The sequence below is a fragment of the Hemiscyllium ocellatum genome, chromosome X (genome assembly GCF_020745735.1).
Source record: "Hemiscyllium ocellatum isolate sHemOce1 chromosome X, sHemOce1.pat.X.cur, whole genome shotgun sequence".
Lineage (NCBI taxonomy): Eukaryota > Metazoa > Chordata > Chondrichthyes > Orectolobiformes > Hemiscylliidae > Hemiscyllium > Hemiscyllium ocellatum.
Window position 1 is genome coordinate 8837516 of NC_083453.1, and position 27422 is coordinate 8864937.

Here is a 27422-nt window from a genome sequence, read left to right on the forward strand (position 1 = left end):
CACACACTCACACTCACAGACACTAACACACACACACACATTCACTCACACACACATTCACTCACACACACACTAACAGTCACACACGCACACTCACACACACGCACACCCACACACACACACTCTCACACCCTCTCTCATACACACACATGCACACACACAGCCACCCCCACACACCCTCTCTCACACACCCACCCACAGACACACACCCACACATTCTCACACACACACACCCACATACACACACACACACTTACACACACTCACACACTCACACACACACATTCTCACACACACATACATACACCCACAGTCTCACACCCCCACACACACCGCCACCCCCACACTCCCTCTCTCTCTCACACACACACACACACACTCAATACAGGCGGCCATCTTGTTGACACTTCAACAAAGCACAGGACGTTTGTTGTGGCAAACAACCCGTACATTATCAGGATTGTCAACGTGCTTGTTGTGTGCACGCGCGCAGGGTCTTGTTACCATGGCAACACTGCATGTCATCTAGTCAGCCTCTCTCTGCCATCGGTCTCACTCGATGCAGAAGCGTGAGATACTCACGGACAATCATCCGGGCGCAGACATCACAGAACTTTGGCTTCTTGAAGTAGTGGTCCTTGAACTTGTGGGGTTTGTCATTGACAGGCTTGGGAGGCTCTGGGGGTGGTAGCTCCTTCTCTTCCTCTTCCTCTTCGTCCTCCTCTTCCTCGTAGTAGTAGTAGACCACCCCTCCGCCAGTGTTGACAATCTCGCCATTGGGCTGCTCGGGTAAGATCTCCTCCTTGATGGGCTCTTTCTGCTTCCTGTGGAAGAGTGACTTCAGTTTCTGAACCTAAAGGAGAGAGCAGAAAGGTCAGGGGTGAGACCGCCCCCCCACGCCCGGCCATGTTCGCAACGGAAACACAGACAGCAATTGCTGTGAAAACTCAGCCGTCCGCGCGGTGAGAGAAAGCCGAGTTACCGTTTCGAGCCCACTGACCCTTCCTCAAACCAGGGAGAGTGAGAACTGGATTCGCTTTTGGGGATATCGGTTGGAAGGTGTGTGAGGGGACTAAGATAGCCTGTGGTATCATCAGTGATCCCCAGCATCACAGATCCCAGCCTCCAGCCAATCCGATTCACTCCATGTGATATCAGCAACGGTTGGAGACACTGGATACTGCAAAGGCTATGGGCCCTGACAACATTCCGGCAATAGTACTAAAGACTTGTACTCCAGAACTTGCCGCTCCCCCAGCCAAGCTGTTCCAGTACAGTTATAACACTGGCATCGACCCGACAATGTGGAAAATTGCCCAGGTATGTCCTGTATCCAAAAAGCAACCCGGCCAATTACCGCCCCATCGGTCTCCTCTCGATCATCAGGAAAGTGATGGAACGTGTCACCGACAGGGCTATCAAGCAGCACCTGCTCAGCAATGACCTGCTCAGTGACACCCAGTTTGGGTCCCACCAGGGTCACTCAGCTCCTGACCTCATTACAGCCTTGGGTCAAACATGGACAAAAGAGCTGAACTCCAGAGGGGAGGGGAGAGGGACAGCCCTTGACATCAAGGCTGCGTTCGGCCGAGTGTGGCATCACGCAGGGAGAGGGGATTCCATAGTCCGGAGAACAGTCAAGGCGTTCCTCAGTCTCAGATGGGAATGAAGAATCAAGAATCAACAGGGTCAGGGCCAGCACTGAGAGGCTCCAGAACGCCCTGAGGCTGAAGGTTGTGGCTCATGTGGGGCCCAAGGGTATTGGTGAAAAGTGGGATGAGGTCCCAGGGAGAGATGTCACGCAGCTGGAAAAGAAACAAACCCGTTAATGAAGTCACATTCGGTTCAAGGTGAAAATGGAAGGGCAGGCTGGGCAATGCTCCGAGTTCCAGAGTTTTCGGACGACGTGGAGACTAGGATTCACGGGTCATCGTGTTGCTGACAGGAGCTGTGGGGACTGATGATACGCTGAAGTGAATCCGTGGGGGGGAGGGGGGGGGGGGGGGGGGGAGGTTGAATTGGAAAACAAGGAAGGGCATGATGACAAGGCTAGGAACGTGTCTCGAAGAGTCAGCCGAAGATGTATAGCAAACATGTTCGCCACATTACCGGGGAAACACGGAACAAAAAGGACAGCACTGTGGCACAGTGGTTAGCACTGCTGCCTCACAGCGTTAGAGACCTGGGTTCAATTCCTGACTCAGGCAACTGACTGTGTGGAGTTTGCACGTTCTCCCCGTGTCTGCGTGGGTTTCCTCCGGGTGCTCCGGTTTCCTCCCACAGTCACAAAGATGTGCAGGTCAGGTGAATTGGCCATGCTAAATTGCCCGTAGTGTTAGGTAAGGGGTAAATGTAGGGGTGTGGGTGGGTTGCGCTTCGGCGGGTCGGTGTGGACTTGTTGGGCCGAAGGGCCTGTTTCCACACTGTAAGTAATCTAATCTGATCTAAGTAAGGGCAGCGCGATGGGAATTCATTAACTGGCATAGATGCTCAACGGAGAGCTGCAGGATTTTAAAAACGCTGGTCGGCGAATTGTTTAGTGAGCCCAACAAGAACGCGGGCAACTCTGCCCATATTTTGACGGAATGATAGATCAGGGGCAGGGGCAATGCCAGGGGGTTAAATACGGAGCTGTCCCGGGGCGACTGGAATCAAAGCTTGGCTGAAGGAACGGGCATCCTTCCAAGGGGAGGGAGCTCAGGTATATTTGAGATGGATCTGCATGAGGTGAGGGGGAGGCGGAAGGTCGAGGAAGCTAAAACCCAAACTCCTGGAGTGAGGAGAGAGCTCGGGAGTAAAATGAAGCCGAGAAAACCGAGGCAGACACCAGGTGGACAATACTTCTGAGAATCAAAGTGAAAATAGAATTAGGTAAAGACAGAGAATGAGAAGGGATCTCAGCGCCTTCAACTGGCAGTCTGCTTGGAACAGGAGGAGACAGGTGGACCAGGAGGCGCTAGACACAGAGGGGTATGGTTGAGGTTTTGGTGTAGTTTTTTTTTCTCCATCTGCCTTGAAGAAGGAAGGTGATGTTGCCAGACGGATCGTGAAAGAGGAGGGTGGGTATTGTGCCAATGGTTTAAGGCTGTAGGCTTTGTTTTACTCAAAACCACTTAAAAGACTAGGAACAAAGCTGCAAGTATGGTTCTCTATAAATGATGCGAGCTCACCCAGAAAGAGTGGCAGAGACCTCTCTCTAACAGTGGGAGAACTATCGGACAGACACTTCAAAGACCCAGACTTCAAAACTGCACAAGGATTGTCATAGAGCAACAGTCACAGAGATGTACAGCACGGAAACAGACCCTTCGGTCCATCTCGTCCATGCCGACCCAGATATCCCAACCCAATCTTGTCCCACTTGACAGCACCCAGCCCATATCCCTCCAAACCCTTCCTATTCATATACCCATCCAGATGCTGAAACATTAAAGTTCCTAGGGTGTGTGAAAATTGATCAGGAAAGGCTTCACTGAATGACCCTGTAGTTCTTCTTGCAGATGACACCAAAATTGGAGGTGTAGTGGATAGTGAAGAGGGTTACCTCAGATTACAACAGGATCTGGACCAGATGGGCCAATGGGCTGAGAAGTGGCAGATGGAGTTTAATTCAGATAAATGCGAGGTGCTGCATTTTGGGAAAGCAAATCTTAGCAGGACTTATACACTTAATGGTAAGGTCCTAGGGAGTGTTGCTGAACAAAGAGACCTTGGAGTGCAGGTTCATAGCTCCTTGAAAGTGGAGTCGCAGGTAGATAGGATAGTGAAGAAGGCGTTTGGTATGCTTTCCTTTATTGGTCAGAGTATTGAGTAACAGGAGTTGGGAGGTCATGTTGCAGCTGTACAGGACATCGGTTAGGCCACTGTTGGAATATTGCGTGCAATTCTGGTCTCCTTCCTATCGGAAAGATGTTGTGAAACTTGAAAGGGTTCAGAAAAGATTTACAAGGATGTTGCCAGGGTTGGAGGGTCTGAGCTACAGGGAGAGGCTGAACAGGCTGGGGCTGTTTTCTCTGGAGCGTTGGAGGCTGAGGGGTGACCTTATAGAGGTTTACAAAATTATGAGGGGCATGGATAGGGTAAATAGACAAAGTATTTTCCCTGGGGTCAGGGAGTCCAGAACTAGAGGGCATAGGTTTAGGGTGAGAGGGGAAAGATATAAAAGAGACCTAAGGGGCAACGTTTTCACGCAGAGGGTGGTATGTGTATGGAATGAGCTGCCAGAGGATGTGGTGGAGGCTGGTACAATTACAACATTTAAAAGGCATTTGGATGGGTATATGAATAGGAAGGGTTTGGGGAGATATGGGCCGGGTGCTGGCAGGTGGGACTAGATTGGGTTGGGATATCTGGTCGGCATGGACGGGTTGGACCGAAGGGTCTGTTTCCATGCTGTACATCTCTATGACTCTATAATCCTGTTGCCTACTTTCTAAGGATCTGTATCCCTCTGCTCCCTGCCCATTCATGTATCTGTCTAGATACATCTGAAATGACGTGCCATCTCCGCTGGCAACACGTTCCAGGTACCCACCCCGCCCCCTCTGCGTAAAGCACTTCCCACATATATCTCCCTTAAACTTGTCCCCTCTCATCTTGAACTCATGACCCCTAGTAACTGAGTCTCCCACTCTGGGGGGAGGGGGGTGGGGGGAGGCTCCTTACTATCCATCCTGTCGGTATCTCTCATGATTTTGTTGAGCAGGTCCCCCTCAACCTCCATCTTTCTAATGAAAATAATCCTAATCTACTCAACCCCCCTTCTTAGCCAGTGCCCTCCGTACCAGGCACCATCCTGGTGAACCTCCTCTGCACCCTCTCCAAAGCATCCATATCCTTTTGGTAATGTGCAAGGTTTGTAGCTCAGGTTGAGGTTTAGGGTCTAGGTTTGCTCGCTGAGCTGTAGGTTTGATATCCAGACATTTCATTACTTGGCTAGGGAACGTCAGTGGCGACCTCCAAGTGAAGGCGAAGCTGTTGTCTCCTGCTTTCTATTTATAGGTTTGTCCTGCATGGGATTCCTGGGGTTTGTGGTGATGTTATTTCCTGTTTGTTTTCTGAGGGGTTGATCGATGGTCTCTAGATCTATGTGTTTGTTTATGGCGTTGTGGTTGGAGTGCCAGGCCTCGAGGAATTCTCTGGCATGTCTTTGCTTAGCCTGTCCCAGGATAGATGTGTTGTCCCAGTCGAAATGTCGAAAAGACATGCCAGAGAATTCCTCGAGGCCTGGCACTCCAACCACAACGCCATAAACAAACACATAGATCTAGAGGCCATCGATCAACCCCTCAGAAAACAAACAGGAAATGACATCACCACAAACCCCAGGAACCCCATCCAGGACAAACATATAAATAGAAAGCAGGAGACAACAGCTTCGCTTCACTTGGAGGTTGCCACTGATGATGTTACCTAGCCAGGGAATGAAACGTCTGGATATCAAACCTACAGCTCAGCGAGCAAACCTACACCCCTCTTGGTAATGTGGTGACCAGAACTGTACGCAGTATTCCAAATGTGGCCGAACCAAACTCTGGTACATCTGTAACATGACCTGCCTTGTACTGAATACCCCGTCCAATGAAGGAAAGACGTTCACACTATGAAAAAGGGTGGGACTCGCAAGCCTACAGCTTGTCTGTGTGTTGAGGGCAGAAGGCAAAACCAAAACTTATGTGTTACGTACAAACAAGGAACAAGAGGAGGCCACTCAGCCCTTCCAGCCTGCTGCTCTGCCCTTCAATAAGATTATACGGCGAGAATCTGATCTACATTCCTGAATATCCCCCCCACCGCCCATAATCTTCCATCAAGAGTCTACCTCGCTGTGCCTTCAAACGATTGAAAAGATTCTGCAGCCACTGCTTTTTGAGGAAGGGAATTCCAAAGACTCACGACCCTCTGAGGGAAAAAAACCTTTTCTCAGCTCTGTTCGAAATGGGCGAGGCCTTATTTGGAAGCTGTGATGGCCTGGTTTGTGATTCTTTCTCCATCCAGCCGGTCACAGCCCCTCAGGTCCCTCCGTTGGACTCATCTAAGCTCCACAGGAAACAGGCCCAGGCTTTTAAGGCAATCCACCCATTCCAATTCGCAGTCTGGGAAAAGTGAAAATTGTGTTGAGCACTTCATCCACTGGCCACTAAACTCATGTTTCTTGACAGGAGGTCTCGAAAGTGAATAAGGGATTCCACGTTTTAACTGCACTGACGGTTCGGCTCCTGACCGGCTCGAACTTCAGCCCCAGACCTTCACAAAGTAAGAAGCAGGTCAGACAATTGATCAATACTACACGTGCGGGAGACAACTCGCAGAACGTTACCCCTGGAACATCTGGATAACAAGGCCACCTACATCAGACTCCTGTTCATTGACTACAGCTCCGTCTTCAACACCATGATCCCCTCGAGGCTGACCTGAAAACTCAGACTTGGGTCTCAGCTCCACCCTCTGCAACTGGATCCTCAGCTTCCTGACCCACAGACCGCAATCAGTGAGGATAGACAACAGCATCTCCTCCATGATAACACTCAATACTGGAACCCCCCACCAAGGATGTGTTCTCAGCCCCCTACTATACTCCCTCTACACCCACAACTGTGTTGCCAGTTTCAGAATGAACACCATCTCCAAGTTTGCTGATAACACCACCGTGGTAGGCTGGATATTAAACATGAGTCAGAATACAGGAAGTTGATAGAGGGCTTGGTGACATGGTGCAATGACAACAATCTCTTTCTCAATGTCGGCAAAACTGAAGAACTGCTCACTGACGTCAGAAAGAGAGGAGGAGGACATGCCCTTATTGACATCAACGGAACAGAGGTGGACAGCGTCACGTTCTGAGGATTGACGGTCACCGCCAATCTGTCCGGGCCCTCCCATGGGGATGTGACAGTCAGTCAGGTACACCAACACTGCCTCTTCTTCCTCAGGCAGCCTCCAGTAAATCCAGCCTGTCCATAAAGACCCTCGCCAACTCTTACAGAGGGACCACTGAAAGCAGACTGTCCAGGGGCATGATGGTCTGGCTCAGCATCTGCTCTGCCCAGGACTGTAAGAAACCCCAGAGGGTGGTGGGCACAGCCCAGACCATCAGGAAGCCAACCTCCCATCCATGGGCTCCATCTACATTTCTCATTGCTGCAGAATGGCTGCCCAACATCATCATCATCCTAACAAAGAGCTTTTGCCCGAAACGTCGATTCCCCTGCCCCTCGGACGCTGCCTGACCTGCTGTGCTTTTCCAGCACCACCCTCTCGACTCTGATCTCCAGCAGCTGCAGTCCTCACTTTCACCCAACATCACCAAAGCCCCCTCCCAGCCGGGAATGCTCTCTTCCATCAGGCAGGAAGCTGGAACACACGCACCGACAGGTTGAGGACCAGCTTCTTCCCTGCTGTTACTAGACCTCTCTCACTTCAAGTAATATTGATCTTGCTTTTGTTCACCTCCTGTGCAGACGTAACCCTGGATGCCTCACTCTGCCTGAGCACTCTGTGATCTGTGTCCCCTTGTTTGCAATGATCTGCTCGCTAAACAAAACTTTTCACTGTACTCAGGTAGACATGACAACAAAGCAAATCAAATCAAATCAGACTTTGGCGATGTTGAACATGTCTACTTGAGTACAGTGAAAAGTTTTGTTTAGCGAAATAGGAGGAGCTCCTCTCTGGGGTGTACCCTGCCAATCGAATATGAGAAAGACAAAGAGCAATGTGACACTCGCTTCCCAAGATGGGATCTACTGCAGCTGTAGGTGTCACAGGCCCCATTCCAGTTTCACTGTGGAGGTGCCAGGGTCAGACCAAGGTCAGACATCACACATCACCAGGCTACGGTCCCAACAGCTTTACTTGAAATCACAAGCTTTCGGAGCGCTGCTCCTTCATCAGCTGAAGTCCGAAACAAACCCGCTGGGGCGATGACCCGGTATCGGGTGACGTCTGCCCCTTGTCATCACATGGGCTGCTGCTGGCAGCTACAATTGGTCCCCATCAGCAGCTATCGATTCCCCCAGGCTGACCTTAACCTTCCCCTGCCCAAACCCCTGTCCTCTTCCTTTGTCTCTCTCTCTCTCTCTCTGCCTCTGAGGTCACCCTGCGCCCACCCCAGCCTAGCCCCACCTTGAGCATATCATCGAATCCCTACAGTGTGGGAACAGGCCCTTCGGCCCAATACATCCACAGTGACCCTCCGAAGAGTAACCCACCCAGACCCATTCCTCTACCCCTATTACTCTACATTTACCCCTGACTAACGCACCTGACCTACACATCCCTGGGCACTATGGAACAATTTAGCATGGCCAACCCACCCTAACCTGCACATCCCTGGGACACTATGGGACAATTTAGCACGGCCAATCCACCCTAACCTACACATCCCTGGACACTATGGGACAATTTAGCATGGCCAATCCACCCTAACCTGCACATCCCTGGACACTATGGGACAATTTAGCATGGCCAATCCACCATAACCTACACATCCCTGGGCACTATGGGACAATTTAGCATGGCTAATCCACCCTAACCTGCACATCCCTGGACACTATGGGACAAGTTAGCACAGCCAATCCACCCTAACCTACACAACCCTGGGCACTATGGGACAAGTTAGCACGGCCAATCCACCCTAACCTGCACATCCCTGGACACTATGGGACAAGTTAGCACGGCCAATCCACCCTGACCTGCACATCTTTGGGCTGTGGGAGGAAACCGGAGTGTCGGGAGGAAACCCATGCAGACACGGGGAGAATGTGCAAACCCCACACAGACAGTCGACCGAGGCTGGAATCGAACCTGAGACTCTGCTGCTGTGAGGTAGCGGTGCTAACCACTGAGCCACTGTGCTGCCCCTACCATCAACACCATACATACCAACCCAGCTACAATCAATTGGGAAGAAGGGCCTCAACTCCTGTTCTCTCACAGCTCCTCATCGCCCTCAACTCCTCGATCTTCCAGAACCCCATCTCCCTTCTCTTCAAATACTTCCAGTGAGTTCGCCTCCACAACCCTCCAGGGGGCAGGGGGTGGAGAATTCCAGACATTCCCTGTCCCGTGGGAGAGGAAATTCCTTCACATCTCAGTTTTAAGGGAGTGTCCCCTTATTCTGGAACCACCTCCCCCCCCCCCCTCCACTGGGGGGAAAACATCTTCTCAACAACTAAACTGTCAATTCCCCTCAGAATCTTGTCTGTTCCAATAAGCTCACCCTCATTCTTCTCAACCTGAATGAATAAAGGGCTGATGTGTGATCCGTTCATGATAAATAAACCCCTTTACCCCAGGAATCAGCCCTCGTGAATCTCTCTTCAGTGCCTCCATGTTTTCTTAAACACAGGGGCCAAACCTGGACACAATCCGGCAGGTGCGGCCTACCCAGTTCAAACAAGCCTTCCCTACTTTTAAACTCCAACCCCCTGAGAACTGGAAGCCAAGATTCCATCTGCCTTCTTCATTACTTGCTGCACCTGCACGCCAATGCTGTGTGTTTCATGTACAAGAATACCCAGAGCCCTCAGTGCCTGTACTTTTTTCTGAAATCTCTCTCCATTTAAATAACAGTCTTCCTTTTGCTTTTGCTGACCACAGTGTATGCTCCTGACATTAATTCCCACCTGCCAGCTTTCCCCATTCACTCGATCTATCGATCTCCTTCCAGTTTCCTCATGATCTCATCACAACCTGCCCTCTCTCACCTACTTTAGTGTCATCGGTAACTTGAGACGTCTGTCAAGTCATTAACAGCAACAATAAATAAATTGAGGCCCGAGGGCTGACACTTGTGTTCTGTCTTTCCAATCTGAAAAAGGCCCATTAAGTCTGACTCTGTTTTCTGTGGGTGAACCAATCTTCCATCCCTGCATTATATTACCCACAGTTCTGTCAGCTCCCACCTGGTGCCTACCTTTTATGTGGCACTTTATCAAATGCCTTCTGGAAGTCCAAACGCACCACATCCACCATTTCCCCCTCCCCAACCCTGCTCAGCATAAACCTCCCAAGATATCTCACCGATTCGTCAAACGCGATTTCTCTTTCACAAAACCGTGGCAACTGCTTGACTGCATTAAGCTTCTTGCCATTTCCTCCGGCATAATGGACTTCAGCATTTTCCGAACTCCAGGCCTCGGGCTTCACTGGCTTATAAATTCCTGCTTTCTACTTTGCTCCCGTTTTGAGCTGGAACCTCACGTTAGTGGCTTTAAAATCTGCTGGAATGCACCCAGAATGCAGTGGGTTCTGGAATATTACAACCAATGCCTCCAGGGCAAGTGAAGGCTGAACTATTAGTAGTGGCTAAACTATTAATCCAGCAATTCAGCTGAAGTTCTGGGGATCTGGAGTCACATCCTGCATTGGGAGATGGTGGAATTTGAAGTCATAAAGTCATACAGCACAGAAACAGACCCTTCGGCCCAACCAGTCCATGCCAACCATAATCCCAAATTGAACTGGTCCCACCTGCCTGCTCCCTGGCCCATATCCCTCCAAACATTTCCGAGTCATCCAAATGTCTTTTAAATGTCACTGTACCTGCATCCACCACTTCCTTCGGCAATTCATTCCACACTTGAACCACCGTGTGTAACTAAATGTCTTTTTTAAAATCTCTCTCCTCTCCCCTTAATAATGTGCCCCTCTAGTCTTGAAATCCCCCACCCTAGGGAAAAGACACCATCCGTTCCCCTTACCTATACCCCTCATGATTTTATAAGGGTCACCTCTCAATCTCCAAGGACAGAAGTCTCAGCCTCTCCCTATAACTCAAGCCCGCCATTCAGGGCAACATCCTGGTACATCTCTTCTGAACCCTCTCCAGTTTTAATAATATCCTTCCTACAACAGGGTGACCAGAACTGGACACAGTATTCCAGAAGAGGCCTCACCTACGTCCTGCGCAACCTCAACATGACGTCCCCAACTCCTACACTCAAACATCTGAGCAATGAAGGCAAGCGTGCGCATTTCAATTTAATTTAATTTTTTAACATCTGGCATTAAGAATTTACCGATGACCATGAATCTATTGCCGATTATTGGAAAAACCCATCTGGTTCACTAATGTCCTTCAGGCAAAGAAACTGCCATCCTTACCTGGTCTGGGCCTACACGTGACTCCAGACCCACAGCAACATAGTTGATTCCCTGACTGAGTAAGCCACTCGGTTATGGGGCAGTAAACGCAGGCCAGCCAGTGACCATGTCCCCACGAGTTAATACAAAAAGGTATGTCTGCAGCCACTTCCTCGATAACTGTTGAATGTAGGCCTCAGGTCCTGGTGAAACGGCTGCTTTTCGTTCTGTTGGTTTATCAACATTTTGCCTGTGACAGAGAGTTTTTTCAACACAACTTTCCCTCACAGGAGCACTGTGTTTACTTTTGGGACGTTTATCGTACCCTCTGCCATAAAGACTGATGTGAAACAGTAGTTAAAACTATCTGACATGTCCCTGCTCCCAGTTGTTAATTCCCCAGGGCCACACACTCACTTTAATCTCCTCTCTTTCTTTTAAGATACCCGTAGAATATCTGAGAACATAGAACAGTATAGCACAGAACAGGCCCTTCAGCCCACGATGTTGTGCCAACCATTGATCCTCATGTAAGGTAAACCTAATGTATGCACCCTCAAATTTCTGTGACCATATGTATGTCCAGCAGTCCCTTAAATGTCCCCAATGACCTCGCTTCCACAACTGCTGCTGGCAACGCATTCCATGCTCTCAAAACTCTCTGCGTAAATAACCTGCCTCTGACATCCCCTCTATACTTTCCGCCAAACAGCTTAAAACTATGACTCCTCGTGTTAACAATTTCTGCCCTGGGAAAAAGTCTCTGGCTATCAACTCTACCTAGGCCTCTCATTATCTTGCACACCTCAATGAGGTCCCCTCTCTTCCTTCTTTTCTCCAATGAGCTCAGTCAACCTCTCTTTGTAAGATAAGCCCTCCAGTCCAGGCAGCATCCTGGTAAAGGTCCTCTGAACCCTCTCCACATCTTTCCTATAATAGGGCAACCAGAACTGGACACAATTTTCCAAGTGCGGTCTAACCAAACCTCTCGAACACCTTGCAGACGACAGACTGACTTGCTGCTTGGTTTTATACTTCTTTGCCAATGGAACTTTCATGACCAATTTCCTCCTTCATTAGTCATCTGTAAAACAAAGACCCCAATACTCCGGCCTACCACTTGCTCTCTGTGCCTTGGATGTTGTCGGTTTTGACTGGATACTCTCCTTGACCACCTCAATTCACCATGGGTGGTTCAGCCTTCTCAAAAGGAGTCTTTCTTTTGGAGTAGAAAACATCCTTGCCATTTCTCATCCACTGACCCTCCCCTTTGTGTATTTGCCCAGGCCACTTCTGATCGGCCCAGGCCACTTTTCCCCAGGCCACTCCCTTCATCCCTCAGCAATGGTCGTGATGAAAACCAAGGGCAACCAGTCTGAGACCAGAGTTGCTCTCTTGCAAACAACTCTGACAGTAAAAGCTCCAGTTCCCAGGAAGTGGCAAACTTAATGAGAACAACATCAATCACATTGGCAGCCAGAAGCAACTGGGTGGCAAATTTTCCAGATCCTCCCAGGATATCTGAGCACATCCACAGCCATAATTTAAGGTGAGCGCTGAATTTGCGGATTCGTCCACTGGAGAATTTCTCTTTGATGTTACTGATGACTACAGCAGATGGGGAGGTGATGCTATTATCACGGGACTGTTAACCCAGAGACCCAGGTAATGCTCTGGGGACCCAGGCTCAGACCCAGAGACCCAGGTAATGCTCTGGGGACCCAGGCTCAGACCCAGGGACCCAGAGACCCAGGTAATGCTCTGGGGACCCAGGCTCAGACCCAGAGACCCAGGGACCCAGAGACCCAGGTAATGCTCTGGGGACCCAGGCTCAGACCCAGAGACCCAGGGACCCAGAGACCCAGGTAATGCTCTGGGGACCCAGGTTCAAATCTCACCACGGTAGGTGATGGAATTTGAATTTAATACAAATCCGGAATGGAGAGCATAATGATAGCCATGAATCGATCGCTGATTGTTGAGAGAACCCATCGTGCTCACTAATATCCTTCAGGGAAGGAAACTGCCAACCTTCCCTGGTCTAGCCTACATGTGACTCCAGATTCACTGTCTACATGGTTGACTCTGAACTGCCCTCTGGGTAAATGGGGATAAATTGGAGTGATAAATGCTGTCCAACCAGCCCTCATCTCAGAAATGAAGGTTTACAAATGCCAGGTCCTGGAAAAAGTTACACTTCAAGAAAAGCTATCACTCAAACCTGACCAGACCTTCGCCTTGCTCATAGTGGGAGCAGTCACAAGATGTAACAGTAGCTCACCCCTGATGGAAAGCTAGTGCTTCCAAATGAACCTGTTGGACTCTAACCTGGTGTTGGGTAATTTTTAACTTTGTCCACCCCAGTCCAACACCGGCTCCTCCACATCAAGTGGCTTATGTGAGACAGAGATGTGTTCATGCATTGGAAAACTCTCTAGGCTTCACTCATGAAACAGCCAGACCTGATTGGCCAAGTGCTAATGGAGGAGTCCGTGTACTCTGGGCTCTAGCTGAGACCAAATCTCAGAAAGGAGATCTCTCTCAGAATCCAGAGAGCTCTCGCTCTTCGCAAGCCAAAGGGGAGCAACATCATGTCAGGCTGCATGCTCCTCGCAAGAGACGGCAACCGCCATTTTGAGGGACCTCCATTTTGAGGGACCTCCATTTTGAGGGACCGCCATTTTGAGTGAACGTTTCAGGAGGGAAAAAAAAATCTTCCAGCTTCTTGTATATGACTGAGCACATTGTCACATTAACAGAAAGTTTTCCATCCTGACGCTGGTGAGCTTGAATGTTCAAATGACAAAGGAGTTTATTATTTGGACACTTTGGAAACAAACCATTGAATCACAATATTACCTCATGATGACAAAAAGTGGAAGGCGATGTGATTTTGAGTCAGAGTCTCCAAAGGACTGTAGACATCTCTCTCTGTTGGAGAGAGACAATTGGTTATGTCTAGCTCATGCTGGACCTTCCTGGTAATCCCAGTCGGTACGTGTATTGCATCCCAAAGCAGGGATGCAGCTAACTGAGCTAGGCAGTCTGGGAAGAAACAAAGGAATCCATTGTTTTCAAAGCACACGCAGCTCTGCTCCTGCAAATAATCCAAAACCCCCAGCTAACGCTCTGGGGATGTGAGGGCAAATCATACCTGGGCAGATGATGGCATTTGAATCCACAGAAACTAACGGGACGGGACAGAGTCAACCCAGGAAGGATGGTCCCCATGACCAGGGAGTTCAGAACTCAGACCGGGAGAGGTGGGCGGAGGGGGGGGGGGGTTCACGCTCTAAGGATACAGGTTGACCATTTCGGACTGAGCTGAGGAGACATGGCTTCACCCGGAGAGTGGGGAGAGCCTGGGGAAGTCTCTGCCACGGAAAGCAGTTCAGGCCAAAACACTGAATGTTTCCAAGGAGGGGTTCGATAGAGTTTCGAGTCGCAGAGTTGTCCAGCACAGAACCAGACCCTTCGGTCCAACCTGTCCATGTCGATCAGATACCCCAACCCAATCTAGTCCCAGTTAGAACATAAAACAATACAGTGCAGAACATACCCTTTGGCCCTCGATGTTGTGCTGACCTGTGAACTATTCTCAGCCTGTCCCCCTACACTATCCCATCATCATTCATATGCTCATCCAAGGATTATTTAAATCTCCCTAATGTGGCTGAGTTAACTACGTTGGCAGGCAGGGCAATCCACGCCCTTAACCCTCTCTGCCAGCACTTAGCCCATATCCCCCCAAACGCTTCCTATTCATATACCCATCCAAATGCCTCTTAAATGTTGTAATTGTACCAGCCTCCACCACATCCTCTGGCAGGTCATTCCATACACGTACCACCCTCTGTGTGAAAAAGTTACCCCTTAGGTCTCTTTTATATCTTTCCCCTCTCACCCTAAACCTATGCCCTCTAGTTCTGGACTCCCCGACCCCCAGGGAAAAGACTTTGTCTATTTATCCTATCCATGCCCCTCATAATTTTATAAACCTCTATAAGGTCACCCCTCAGCCTCCGACGCTCCAGGGAAAACAGCCCCCGCCTGTTCAGCCTCTCCCTGAATCTTAAACCCTCCAACATCCTTGTAAATCTTTTCTGAACCCTTTCAAGTTTCACAACATCTTTCCGATAGGAAGGAGACCAGAATTGCACACAATATTCCAACAGTGGCCTAACCGATGTCCTGTACAGCCGCAACATGACCTCCCAACTCCTGTACTCAATACTCTGACCAATGAAGGCAAGTGTACTGAAGGCCTAAAGAGTCTGGCTCTGTGCTGTATATCTCTCTGACTGCATGAGGTGGTCGGATTCTGCAAGGTCTAGTGGAACAGAGGGCCTGTGGGCAGATTGGTGAAGGTAGCACGACAAGGAGTTATTGTGTGAGAGTTGGATTTAAAGAGTAGGCCTCAGGCTTCTAGTATACAACATTAGCTCGAGCCTGGCTACAGGACTCTGTACAGTTCCTGTCACTGTATTTCAACGGCATGTGAGCACTCACTTGCAAGGGGACAAAGGTTATTTTCAAGGATTTTATCAGGACTGGGCACCTGCAGCAAAAAGGGAAAACTTGCACGGGCTGGAGTAATTCCTTTTTGTTTAAATTTCAGAGAGGTTATGACGTCCCTCTGGAGCAGGTGGAACTTCAACCCAGACCCCCTGGTGCAGAGGTGGGCACATTGCCACAGTGTGACAGGAGCCTGACTCGACAGGAGATGCGTCCTTAGGAAGTGTCCAAACGTATCAGACAGGCCCTGCTGCCTGGCTGGCCGTGAGTTCACCGCTTGACGTCTCCCTCAGTGCGGAGAGGGTCGTTTGCAATCCCTCTTGGTGAATTGTTCCACCAAAGGCCTCATTTGTCGCCCCCACCCCTGAGAGGTTCTGTGTATACTCCTCAGGGAACAGCTGGATTGTCTCCGAACACATGACATCAACAGGGTGGACTCCATCAGGCAGCCATCTTTGAAGGAGCCATGTTGTGTTGCCCACCCATCTGCTCAGCTCTCATCCCAGAGCAAATGAAAACTGCTTTCCTTTCACTCAGAGTAAACCAGCTCCCCACCAGACCCTCCCTTGGAGCCAAATCCTTCCTCATCCGAATTGTCATTGGCCACAGTTTGAGTTCCAGTCTTTCCAAGGCACAGTGCCTTCATTTCCCACTCCTTCCCTTCCCTAATCCCAGCATCAGAAATGCTGCTTCTTTCTCTGAGTCCTCTCCGAGAGACACCTTCCCCGCCCTCTTGCCTGAAATTTGAGCCCAAACGCTTTCCTTTATAGCTGGATCTCTGTCTGATTCGGCTCGCTTCCCTGCCCCAACCTTGGGCCTAATCCTAACAGCAACTATCCTCCCCACACCCAATCGCTGGGCCTGAGGCGTTGATCAGAAAGGATCACACTCCAGCCCTGCACTGGTGCACTTGGGGCAAAGGTGGCCATGTCAGTCATACTAGCTTCACTCCAATGTGCACGAAGCCTTTCCTCTGATCATTCTGATATTACCCCACTCAGCAACAACATGTTCCTGGCTTTGGGTAAGTCCAATCAGATGTCAAACTGTGTCCTTCCTGACCCACCAGTCCACTGGTGACAACACCTGGTTCATGTGGAGGTGCCGGTGTGGGACTGGGGGTGGACAGAGTCCGAAGTTACATGACACCAGGGGATAGCCTGACAGGTTCATTTGAAACCTTTCGGTGACTTTACGAAGCTCACCATTTCAAACAAACCTGCTGTACTAGAACCCGGTGTCGCGTGACTTCTGAACATACGTTGAAATATTTACCCTAGATATTCAGGCCAGCCAAATGTTTTACCCATCCGACTTTCAGAACACAAAGAAGGTCTGTCAATCTAATGACGGTGAAAAGCAAAGATGATGCATTTGCATCAGGAAGAAGACCAGCTGAATAAAGGTGCAGAGTCAAAAGGCACACCAATGGGCCTGCGTCCAATCGAGCCCACAGACCGACACCCATGCCCCAGAGAAAGGGAAACCGTGCCTGCACAGATCGGAGAGGTACAACCGGGCGGAGGAGTTGTGAGTGAGAAAACGAGAAGGTAAGATATGGAATATTCCAGTTAGAGGTCAACGCTGCCATCCTGGTTCAGACAAACACATGACACCTGACACATACAGCTGGGATTGGAAAACAAACCCACAAAGGAATTCAGATCAACCATTCAGTGTCAACCTCACGGGAAATGTGAGACTGCCAAGGAGAACGCAGTGCATGACTCTCCATTATAACCCTCTCTCTCTCGCTGTGTCACACTGACCCTCAGTGTGAGACTCTCCGTTATAACACTCTCTCTCTCTCTCTCTCTCACACACACACACACTGACCCTCAGTGTGAGACTCTCCATTATAACACTCTCTCTCTCTCTCTCTCTCTGTGTCACACAGACCCTCAGTGTGAGACGCTCCATTATAACACACACTCCCTCTCTCTCTCACTCTCTCTCTCTCTCTGTCACACTGACCCTCAGTGTGAGACTCTCAGTTATAACACACTCTCTCTCTGTAGGTCTGTGCCAAGGTATGTGTGGCTCTGTCACAGATCTTTGCTGTGTTGAGCTACTTTGTGGTTTGCTATGCTTTCTTTATCCAAGTCGAAACAGTCCTTCAGACGATCGTTTACCGGACACTGGTGGCTGGTGTTGAGACACTGGATCTGAGTGGGGCTGTGTCAGACCCACCCTGACATGACCCACCGTAAGAGCACTTTAACAGCAGCAACTGTGGGAAATGAGGAGTGGGGGAGGACAGCAATCTGTGGTTTGTGAGCTGCTGACAGGTGACAAGCCATCTGACCGAGTCTCAGATATCCCAAAGTCATGGCAGGAGAAGATGTCTTCAGAGCAACATTGGATTGCCAGTCAGAGATCGAGTCCTATCGGGAGATAGTCTTCCTGTCTAAACCTCCCGGCGGGATGCCCAGGTTAGAGAGGGAAAAGAATGGAATATCTTTCAAACATTGCTTGTGGGAAGGAGACTCTTTGAAGACTCTCATAATGCGTTAGTTGAGAAGTTCAGACTGGAGGCCTGTGACCAATGGAGTGCCACAAGGATCGGTGCTGGGTCCTCTACTTTTCATCATTTACATAAATGATTTGGATGTGAGCTTAAGAGGTACAGTTAGTAAGTTTGCAGATGACACCAAAATTGGAGGTGTAGTGGACAGCGAAGAGGGTTACCTCAGATTACAACGGGATCCTGATCAGATGGGCCAATGGGCTGAGAAGTGCAGATGGAGTTTAATTCAGATAAATGTGAGGTGCTGCATTTTGGGAAAGCAAATCTTAGCAGGACTTATATACTTAATGGTAAGGTCCGAGGGAGTGTTGCTGAACAAAGAGACCTTGGAGTGCAGGTTCACAGCTCCTTGAAAATGGAGTTGCAGGTAGATAGGATAGTGAAGAAGGTGTTTGGTATGCTTTCCTTTATTGGTCAGAGTATTGAGTACAGGAGTTGGGAGGTCATGTTGCGGCTGTACAGGACATTGGTTAGGCCACTGTTGGAATATTGTGTGCAATTCTGGTCTCCTTCCTATCGGAAAGATGTTGTGAAACTTGAAAGGGTTCAGAAAAGATTTACAAGGATGTTGCCAGGATTGGAGGATTGGAGCTACAGGGAGAGGCTGAACAGGCTGGGGCTGTTTTCCCTGGAGCGTCGGAGGCTGAGGGGTGACCTTATAGAGGTTTATAAAATTATGAGGGGCATGGATAGGGTAAATAGACAAAGTCGTTTCCCTGGGGCCAGGGAGTCCAGAACTAGAGGGGCATAGGTTTAGGGTGAGAGGGGAAAGATATAAAAGAGACCTAAGGGGCAACTTTTTCACACAGAGGGTGGTACGTGTATGGAATGAGCTGCCAGAGGAAGTGGTGGAGGCTGGTACAATTACAACATTTAAGAGGCATTTGGATGGGTATATGAATAGGAAGGGTTTGGAGGGATATGGGCCGGGTGCTGGCAGGTGGGACTAGATTGGGTTGGGATATCTGGTCGGCATGGACGGGTTGGACCGAAGGGTCTGTTTCCATGCTATACATCTCTCTGACTCTATAACTCTCTGTGCTGTAAGGCAATTGAATGTTTCTCCTTCTTCATGTCACTGTGTGTGTTCTGGAACCTCACACAAACAGAAAGCCCATCAGATCTCTCGGTCCATCCTGTCTGCACCAAAGAGCCACTCATTTCATCCCATTCCTTTCCACGGTCTGGCGGGGTCTTACCTGAGACATACTTTTCCTCCTGGTCACCAGCCCCTGTCTGCCTGTACCACACTCGCAATGCCCCCTTTGGTCTGTCGGGTCCGATCTGATCGAAACTGATAGTTGAGGGATGACCAACTTTTTCCCAGCCTCCGAGTCCAAACGAGCCCAGGGAATAACGTCAGCTCTTGGTCCAGAAACCAGTGTGATTAACGTTTCATGGTGAACACAGTCTGGGTCTGTCTGGCTGAATGGAGATCCCTGCTCGTCTCTCCCATCCCCACCCTCTCATCCTGAGCACTGGAAGGAATTCCTGAAGCATGGGATGTTGAGACATGCTCACTTGGAAGCCTGTTGCAAACAAATAGCACGCCAGAAATAGTCAACAAAGGGATTCTTTACTTTCCTGCTTGACTGACAGGAACAGTCCCACAGCATATTTCTAAATATAATGTCCTTCGCCTCTTGCCACGGCCCGGCTCTGTAAGTCACTCTCTCTCACCACAAAGTCTGAAGGTCACGGGCTCAAACCCCTCGACCCAAGCGCCAAGTGAAGGCTGGCACTGCCAGGCTGTGCTCAGAGGGGGCTGCATTGTTGGAGGTGTGCCATCTTTCCGCAGTGATGTTAAAGATTGCACGGCCACCATTTCCAAGGACAAACAGGCAGTTATGCTTCGGGTCGAACTCAATCTCACACAAACAACAGATCATCTGCTCTCTCTTGCTTGTGGGATCTTGCTGCGCAATGACTTGCAGAAGAGCAGTGCCAGCGTGTAAAGGCCTGCATTAGCTGGGCAACACTTGCTTTGATATCCCTACACGGCCTCAGTCTGCCCAGACTTTGCCATCTCTTCCAACCCTCTCTACCCTCTGCATTCCATGCCAGATGGTGGAATTTGAATTCAATAGCGATCCGGAACTAAGAGCACAATGATGGCCATATAAACACTGTCACCCAGACTACTCAGACCCCTTGGCATCATGGTAGCCCACAAATCCACCAACACACTAAAACAGCAGCTAATGAACTTGAAAGACTCTATACAGACAACAAGCAAAACTAACGTCATTTACAAAATACCTTGCAAGGACTGTAACACACACTACATTGGACAAACAGGCAGAAAACTCGCCACCAGGATACATGAACACCAACTCGCCACAGAAAGACATGACCCTCTCTCACTTGTATCCTCACATACAGACAAGGAAGGACACCACTTTGACGTGGACAACACATCCATCCCAGGACAAGCCAAAGAGACACGCGCGAGAATTCCTAGAAGCATGGCATTCCAACCGGAACTCTATCAACAAACACCCCCTGAGAAAAATAACAGGAAGTGACTTCACCGCAGGAAATGACATCGCCACAGGAAATGGCGTCACCAACCCAAAGAAACCCAAACATATAAATAAAAAGCAGGAATTATCAGCAGTGCTTTGCCTGAGGCCCACTGGTGATGTTACCTAGTATGGTGACGAAACGTCTGGAAATGAACCTTCCAGTTCAGTGAGCAAACCTACATCCAGAACATCAACCTGAGATACAAATCTTCTCAAAACTCACTGTCATGAAACCCAATCTGGGTTCATTAATGTCCTTTAGGGAGGGGGAAATCTGCCGTCCTTGCGCAATCTGGCCAACATGGGACCCCAGACCCGCAGCCAATGTGGTTGAGTTTGAAACTGCCCTTTGAAATGACCTCACAAGTCCCTCAGCTTTATCCAGTGGTGAACAAGTCTCAACAAAGGAATGAAACAGGACAAAACAGCTGGCATTGACCTTGGCACCAGAAAAGACGCTGGCAGAAACAGCCCCATCAACCCTGCAGGGTCCTCCTCACCACCACCTGGGGCCTAGTGCCAACACTGGGAGAGCTGTCTCACAGACTACTCCAACAACAGCCTGACACAGTCCTACTCATGGAATCATACCTTCCAGACAATGTCCCAGACACCACCATCACCATCCCTGGACACATCCTGTCCCACCAGCAGGACAGACCCAGCTGAGGTGGGGATACAGTCGGGAGGGAGTTACTCTGGGAGTCCTCAACATTGACTCTGGGCCCCATGAAGTCTCACGGCTTCAGGTAAAACCTGGACAAGGAACCCTCCTGCTGATTCCCACGTACTGTTCTCCCTCGGCTGATGAATCAGCTCTCCTCCACATGGAACAGCACTTAGAGGAAGCACTGAGAGTGGCAAGGTCACAGAATGTACCCTGGGTGGGGGATCTCAATGTCCACCACCAAGAGGGGCTCAGCAGCAGTGTTACTGACCAAGCTGGTCAGGTCCTAAAGGACATAGCTGCTACCCTGGGTCTGCGGCAGGTGGTGGGGGAACCAACAAGAGGAAAAAACATCCTCAACCTCATCCTGACCAATCTGCCGGCTGCAGATGTATCTGTCCATGACAGTATCGGTAAGAGTGACCATCACACAGTCCTTGTGGAGACATAGTCCCACCTTCACATTGAGAATACCCTCCATCATGTTGTGTGGCACTATCACTGTGCTCAATGGGACAGACTTCAAACAGATCTAGCAACTCAGGACTGGGCATCCATGAGGCACTGTGGGCCATCAGCAGCAGCAGAACTGTACTCCAGCCCAATCTGTAACCTCATGGCCCGACATATCCCCCACTCGACCATTACCATCAACCAGGGGATCAACCCTGGTTCAATGGAGAGTGCAGGAGGGCATGGCAGGAGCAGCACTAGGCATTCCTGAAGGTGAGATGTTAACCTGGTGAAGCCACCAAACAGGATTACTTACACGCCAAACAGCAGAAGCAGCAAGTGATAGACAGAGCTAAGCGATCCCACAATCACTGGATCAGATCTAAGCTCTGCAGTGCTGCCACATCCAGTGGTGAATGGTGGTGGGGGATTAAACAACTCACTGGAGGAGAAACCCCCACAAATACCCCCATCCTCGATGATGGAGGAGCCCAGCACATCAGGGCAAAAGGTCAGGCTGAAGCTTTCACAGCAATCTTCAGCCAGAAGTGCTGAGTGGATGATCCATCTCGGCCTCCTCCAGTGATCCCCAGCATCATAGATCCCAGCCTCCAGCCAATCCGATTCACTCCATGTGATACCAAGAAAACAATTACTTTAAAGGTGAATACAGGGGAATTATGAAAGCAAGACTGGCTAAAGTCAGCAAAGTTAATGAGATGGAGTGGCAGACATCTCAAGGAATATCCCAGCATTGTACAGAATAGATACATTCAAATGAGTGAGGAAAATTTCAAGGGACAGACCCACCACCTGTGTTTAACTAGAAATGTTAAAGATTGCACCAGCCCTAAAGCACATCATTCTGCAAAGATTTGGAACTCTGCAGAGAATATTTTAAAAATCAGCAAAGAGGAAAAAAAAGCAGAGTACGAGACAAAGCTAACCGGAAAATATAAAGAAGCTCTTTGAAGTATTTAAACGTTAGCAAAGCGAGCACGAGTCCGAGGTTAAATCAGACTGGAGAATTCATAATGGACAGTGAGGAGGCAGCAGAGAAAGTGAAGAGGGTTTTTTTTTGCAGTCTTCAGAACAGAAGGTCCAAGTAACACCCCAGAGGCAGCAATACATCGGGAAACACGAGTGAGGGAGGAGAAAGCACCCTGACCAGCGAAGTGGTCCTGAGTACATTCTGTCAGGTGGTCCTGACAGAATGAAGGAGCGGCGCTCCGAAAGCTAGTGCTTCCAATTAAACCTATTGGACTATAACCCGGTGTTGTGGGATTTGTAACTGAGCAAATTGAGGGAGTCTGTGGGCTGACTATTGCCTGAATCCTGATGGACGTCACCCTGAGGTCTGAGAAGAAGTGGCCAGTGAGAGAGATGGCGCATTTGTTTTGATTTTCCAAAACTCCTTAAATTTGGGGAAGGTCCCGTTAGATTGGAAAATGGCGAATATAGCTGCTTTGTTCAAAGGAGGAAGGCAGAAAGCAGGAAACTACAGGCCGGTTAGCTCAATATCTGTCATGGAGTCATAGAGATGTACAGCATGGAAACAGACCCTTCGGTCCAACCCATCCATGCTGACCAGATATCCCAACCCAACCCACCTGCCAGCACCCAGCCCGTATCCCTCCAAACCCTTCCTATTCATATACCCATCCAAATGCCTCTTAAATGTTGCAATTGTACCAGCCTCTTCGCTACCCACTACACCTCCAATTTTGGTGTCATCTGCAAACTTACTAACTGTACCTCTTATGTTCACATCCAAATCATTTACATAAATGATGAAAAGTAGAGGGCCCAGCACCGATCCTTGTGGCACTCCACTGGTCACAGGCCTCCAGTCTGAAAAACAACCCTCCACCACCACCCTCTGTCTTCTACCTTTGAGCCAGTTCTGTATCCAAATGGCTAGTTCTCCCTGTATTCCATGAGATCTAACCTCGCTGATCAGTCTCCCATGGGGAACCTTGTCAAACGCCTTACTGAAGTCCATATAGATCACATCTACTGCTCTGCCCTGATCAATCCTCTTTGTTACTTCTTCAAAAAACTCAATCAAGTTTGTGAGACCTGATTTCCCAAGCACAAAGCCATGTTGACTATCCCTAATCAGTCCTTGCCTTTCCAAATACATGTACATCCTGTCCCTCAGGATTCCCTCCAACAACTTGCCCACCACCGAGGTCAGGCTCACTGGTCTATAGTTCCTTGGCTTGTCTTTACCGCCCTTCTTAAACACCACGTTTGCCAACCTCCAGTCTTCCAGCACCTCACCTGTGACTATCGATCTATTAAAGTCATTCTAACAGGTTGGAGAGGTTCCAGGGAATCAGGCAGAGCCAACATGGCTTTGTGAAAGAGGAAACCATCTTTCACTAGTTCATCGAAGCTCTTTCTGGAGGGAGCATGTCGAGTAAATAAGGGGGAACCAATGGCATACTGTACTTAGATTTCCAGAAAGCATTCGATAAAGTGGCACGTCAAAGGTTGGTGTGGAAAATGAAAGCTCGTGGTGTTAGGGGGTTACAGATGGGGTTGTGGATAGGGCAGGAGCTGGCTAACAGGAAGCAGGGAGCAGGAAGAAGTGGGTCTTTATCAGGCTGGTCTGATATCCTGCATGGTGTGCCAGTGCTGGGGTCTCATCTCTTTACAATTTAGAGAAATGGCTTTGATGAAGGGACTGAGGGCCTGGTTGCTGATGACATAAAGAGAGTTAGGAGGGTAGGGTAGATTGTGACAAGGACAGGAGGAGGACACAGGCCAGGTGAGTGGGCAAAGATATGCCATTTTGAATATAATGTGGGAATGTTAGAATCATGTTGGAATATAATGATGGCTGAGGAGAGATTAGATTAGATTACTTACAGTGTGGAAACAGGCCCTTCGGCCCAACAAGTCCACACCGACCCGCCGAAGCGCAACCCACCCATACCCCTACCCCTACATTTACTCCTTACCTAACACTACGGGCAATTTATCATGGCCAATTCACCTGACCCGCACATCTTTGGACTGTGGGAGGAAACCGGAGCACCCAGAGGAAACCCACGCAGACACGGGGAGAACGTGCAAACTCCACACAGTCAGTCGCCTGAGTCGGGAATTGAACCCGGGTCTCAGGTGCTGTGAGACAGCAGTGCTAACCACTGTGCCACCGTGCCGCCCATGTGGAGTAGATTGTGCCAGTACTCATTCGAGTTGAGAAAAATGAGAGGTGACTTTATTGAAATACATAATATTCGAAGAGGACTCAACAGGAGAGATGTGGAGAGGTTGTCTCCCCTTGTGGGAGAGAGTCTAGGACCAGAGGGTACAATCCCAGAATAAGGGGTCACCCATTGCAGACAGAGATGGGGAGGAATTTCCTCTCTCAGAGGGGAGTGAGTCTGTGGAATTCTTTCCCACAGAGGGCTGTCGGAGCTGGGTCAGTGAGTTTATTCAAGGGTGAGGCAGAGGGATGTTTAATCAGGAAGGGGAATGGAGGGGTGATGGGGAAAAGACAGGAGAGGGGAGATGGGGATGATCAGATCAGCCATGATCTTATTGAATAGCGGTGCAGACTGGATGGGCTGAATGGCCTCCCGCCGCTCCTCCATGTTATGGTCTCCCAGCATGGGAAACTGCAGTCATAGTAGAAACTGAACTGGACTTCCCATATAAACACTGTGGCTACAAGAGCAGGTCAGAGGCCGGGAATCCTGCAGTGAGTAACTCCCCTCCTGACTCCCCAAAGCCTGTCCCACCATCTCCAAGGCACAAGTCAGGAGGGTGAGGGAATACTCCCCACTTGCCCCTGGATGGGGGCAGCTCCAACAACACTCAAGAAGCTCGACACCATCCAGGACAAAGCAGCCGCTTGATTGGCCCCACATCCACAAACATCCCCTCCCTCCCCCCACCGACGCTCAGTAACAGCAGTGTGTACCATCTACAAGATGCCCTGCAGAAACTCACCAAAGATCCTCAGGCAGCACCTTCCAAACCCACGGCCACTTCCATCTAGAAGGACAAGGGCAGCAGATACATGGGAACACCACCCCCTGCAAGTTCCCCTCCGAGCCCCTCACCATCCTGACTTGGAAATATATCGCCGTTCCTTCAGTGTCACTGGGACAGAATCCTGGAATTCCCTCCCTCAGGGCATTGTGGGTCAACCCACAGCACATGGACTGCAGCGGTTCAAGATGGCAGCTCACCCCCACCTTCTCAAGGGGGGGGGGGTGGGGGGGGGCAATAAATACTGGGCCTATGAGGGATGCCCTCGTCTCCAAATGAAATGAAACAAAAGTCATACCCCCATGACTGCCCCCATCAGCTGACATCCACAGCCTCCGCGTTATCCTTGTTTGTGAATGTAGGATCTCCTGGGGCAGCAAATGGGTACATCCTGAATAAACGGTTCCACCCGAAATGTTGACCTCTCCCCCTCCTGATGCTGCCTGGCCTGCTGTGTCCTTCCAGCCTCCTGCCTGTCTTCCTAGAATTCCAGCATCTGCTGGGTATTTTGTTTAAATCACATTCCACATTTAGCAACTTGCAATGCCGGGAACTGCCCCTCCTCACATCCCAGTGGCTGAGGATCATACAGCAAGGAAGAGGCCCTTCAGCCCATCGAGTCTGCTGACTTCAGTCCAGTATTCCCACTTTCCAGCAGTTGGGCCGTCGCTCCGAATACTCTGATATCTGAAGTGAAAAGGGGCCAATTGCGAGAAGGGAGCGCCACACAGTCACTGACTGACCCGGGGTTAGGGGAGTGTGATGGAGTGAGTTGGGCGGGAAGGGCTGAGGGCCATTGTAAAGTCCATGGCTGATCCAGTTGGGCTTGCCTGGTCTTTTTCCTCTCTGCTGCTGGTGATGGGACCTGCAGGATTCTCACAGGGCGACATGGCAGGTTGGTTCTCAACTCGGGTAGGCCGGGCACCAGGGTTAGAGGGAGGAACCTCTCTCACAAACTCGCCAGCAGCTACAACAGGCACTGAGCCAGTGGCTGTTCCAGCATTCACCCAGCCACCCACTGGGATGGGTGTTGGGAATTGGGCACAGTGCCAGTCTGGGGCAAGGTGCTGCCATCTCGGTGCAGCTGGCTGGGAATCGGCCCACCTCCAAGCTGAGGAAGGCTCCTGAGAGGAGAGGTCTTTGCTTTGCCCTGTTGTTGGTTACCATGAAATCGCGGAGTGGATCCAGAAAAATGGAACGAGAGGGAATGACAAAACCAGGTCAGGAGGATCATGGTACGGCCCTTCCTGGGAAGAATGAGGAAGGTTGCGAGAACAGTGGGGAATAATTGGGCAGGTTTTACCCAGAGCCTTTCGTGCCAGCTTAGGGCATGAAGGGCTGGGCAAGAAGGTTTGCGGGGATATAGTTGGCAGCCACTTATAGGTGCCCAACTCACCACCAGCCTGACTGGCTGCTACCCAGAAGCCAGGCAGCCTGCCCACCTGGAGCTTCCATTTGCCCCAATCCAGGGGCAATTCAGGGTCGGGATGGAGGGGTGAATGAGCTGCTGAAAGCCATCCCATCATGCCTAGCCTCCTTCACCCCTGTGATACCCCACCCCCCTCCCCGCACAAAATAAAACTCACCAGCTCACCATCCCCATCCCTCATGGCTTCACTCAGACCCAAGGTGCCCTCTCTATAGG

General features: G+C 50.0%; 1 protein-coding gene across 1 annotated transcript in view; it reads right to left on the bottom strand.

Moving 5' to 3' along the window:
* Positions 1-529: 529 nt before the first annotated feature.
* LOC132805744 (uncharacterized) overlaps positions 530-27422 on the bottom strand; it is a 48225-nt gene continuing 21332 nt past the window's right edge. The window contains exon 4 of the mRNA XM_060820971.1: positions 530-853. Coding sequence (XP_060676954.1) covers positions 530-853 — 324 coding nt within the window. The remainder of the gene's footprint in view (positions 854-27422) is intronic.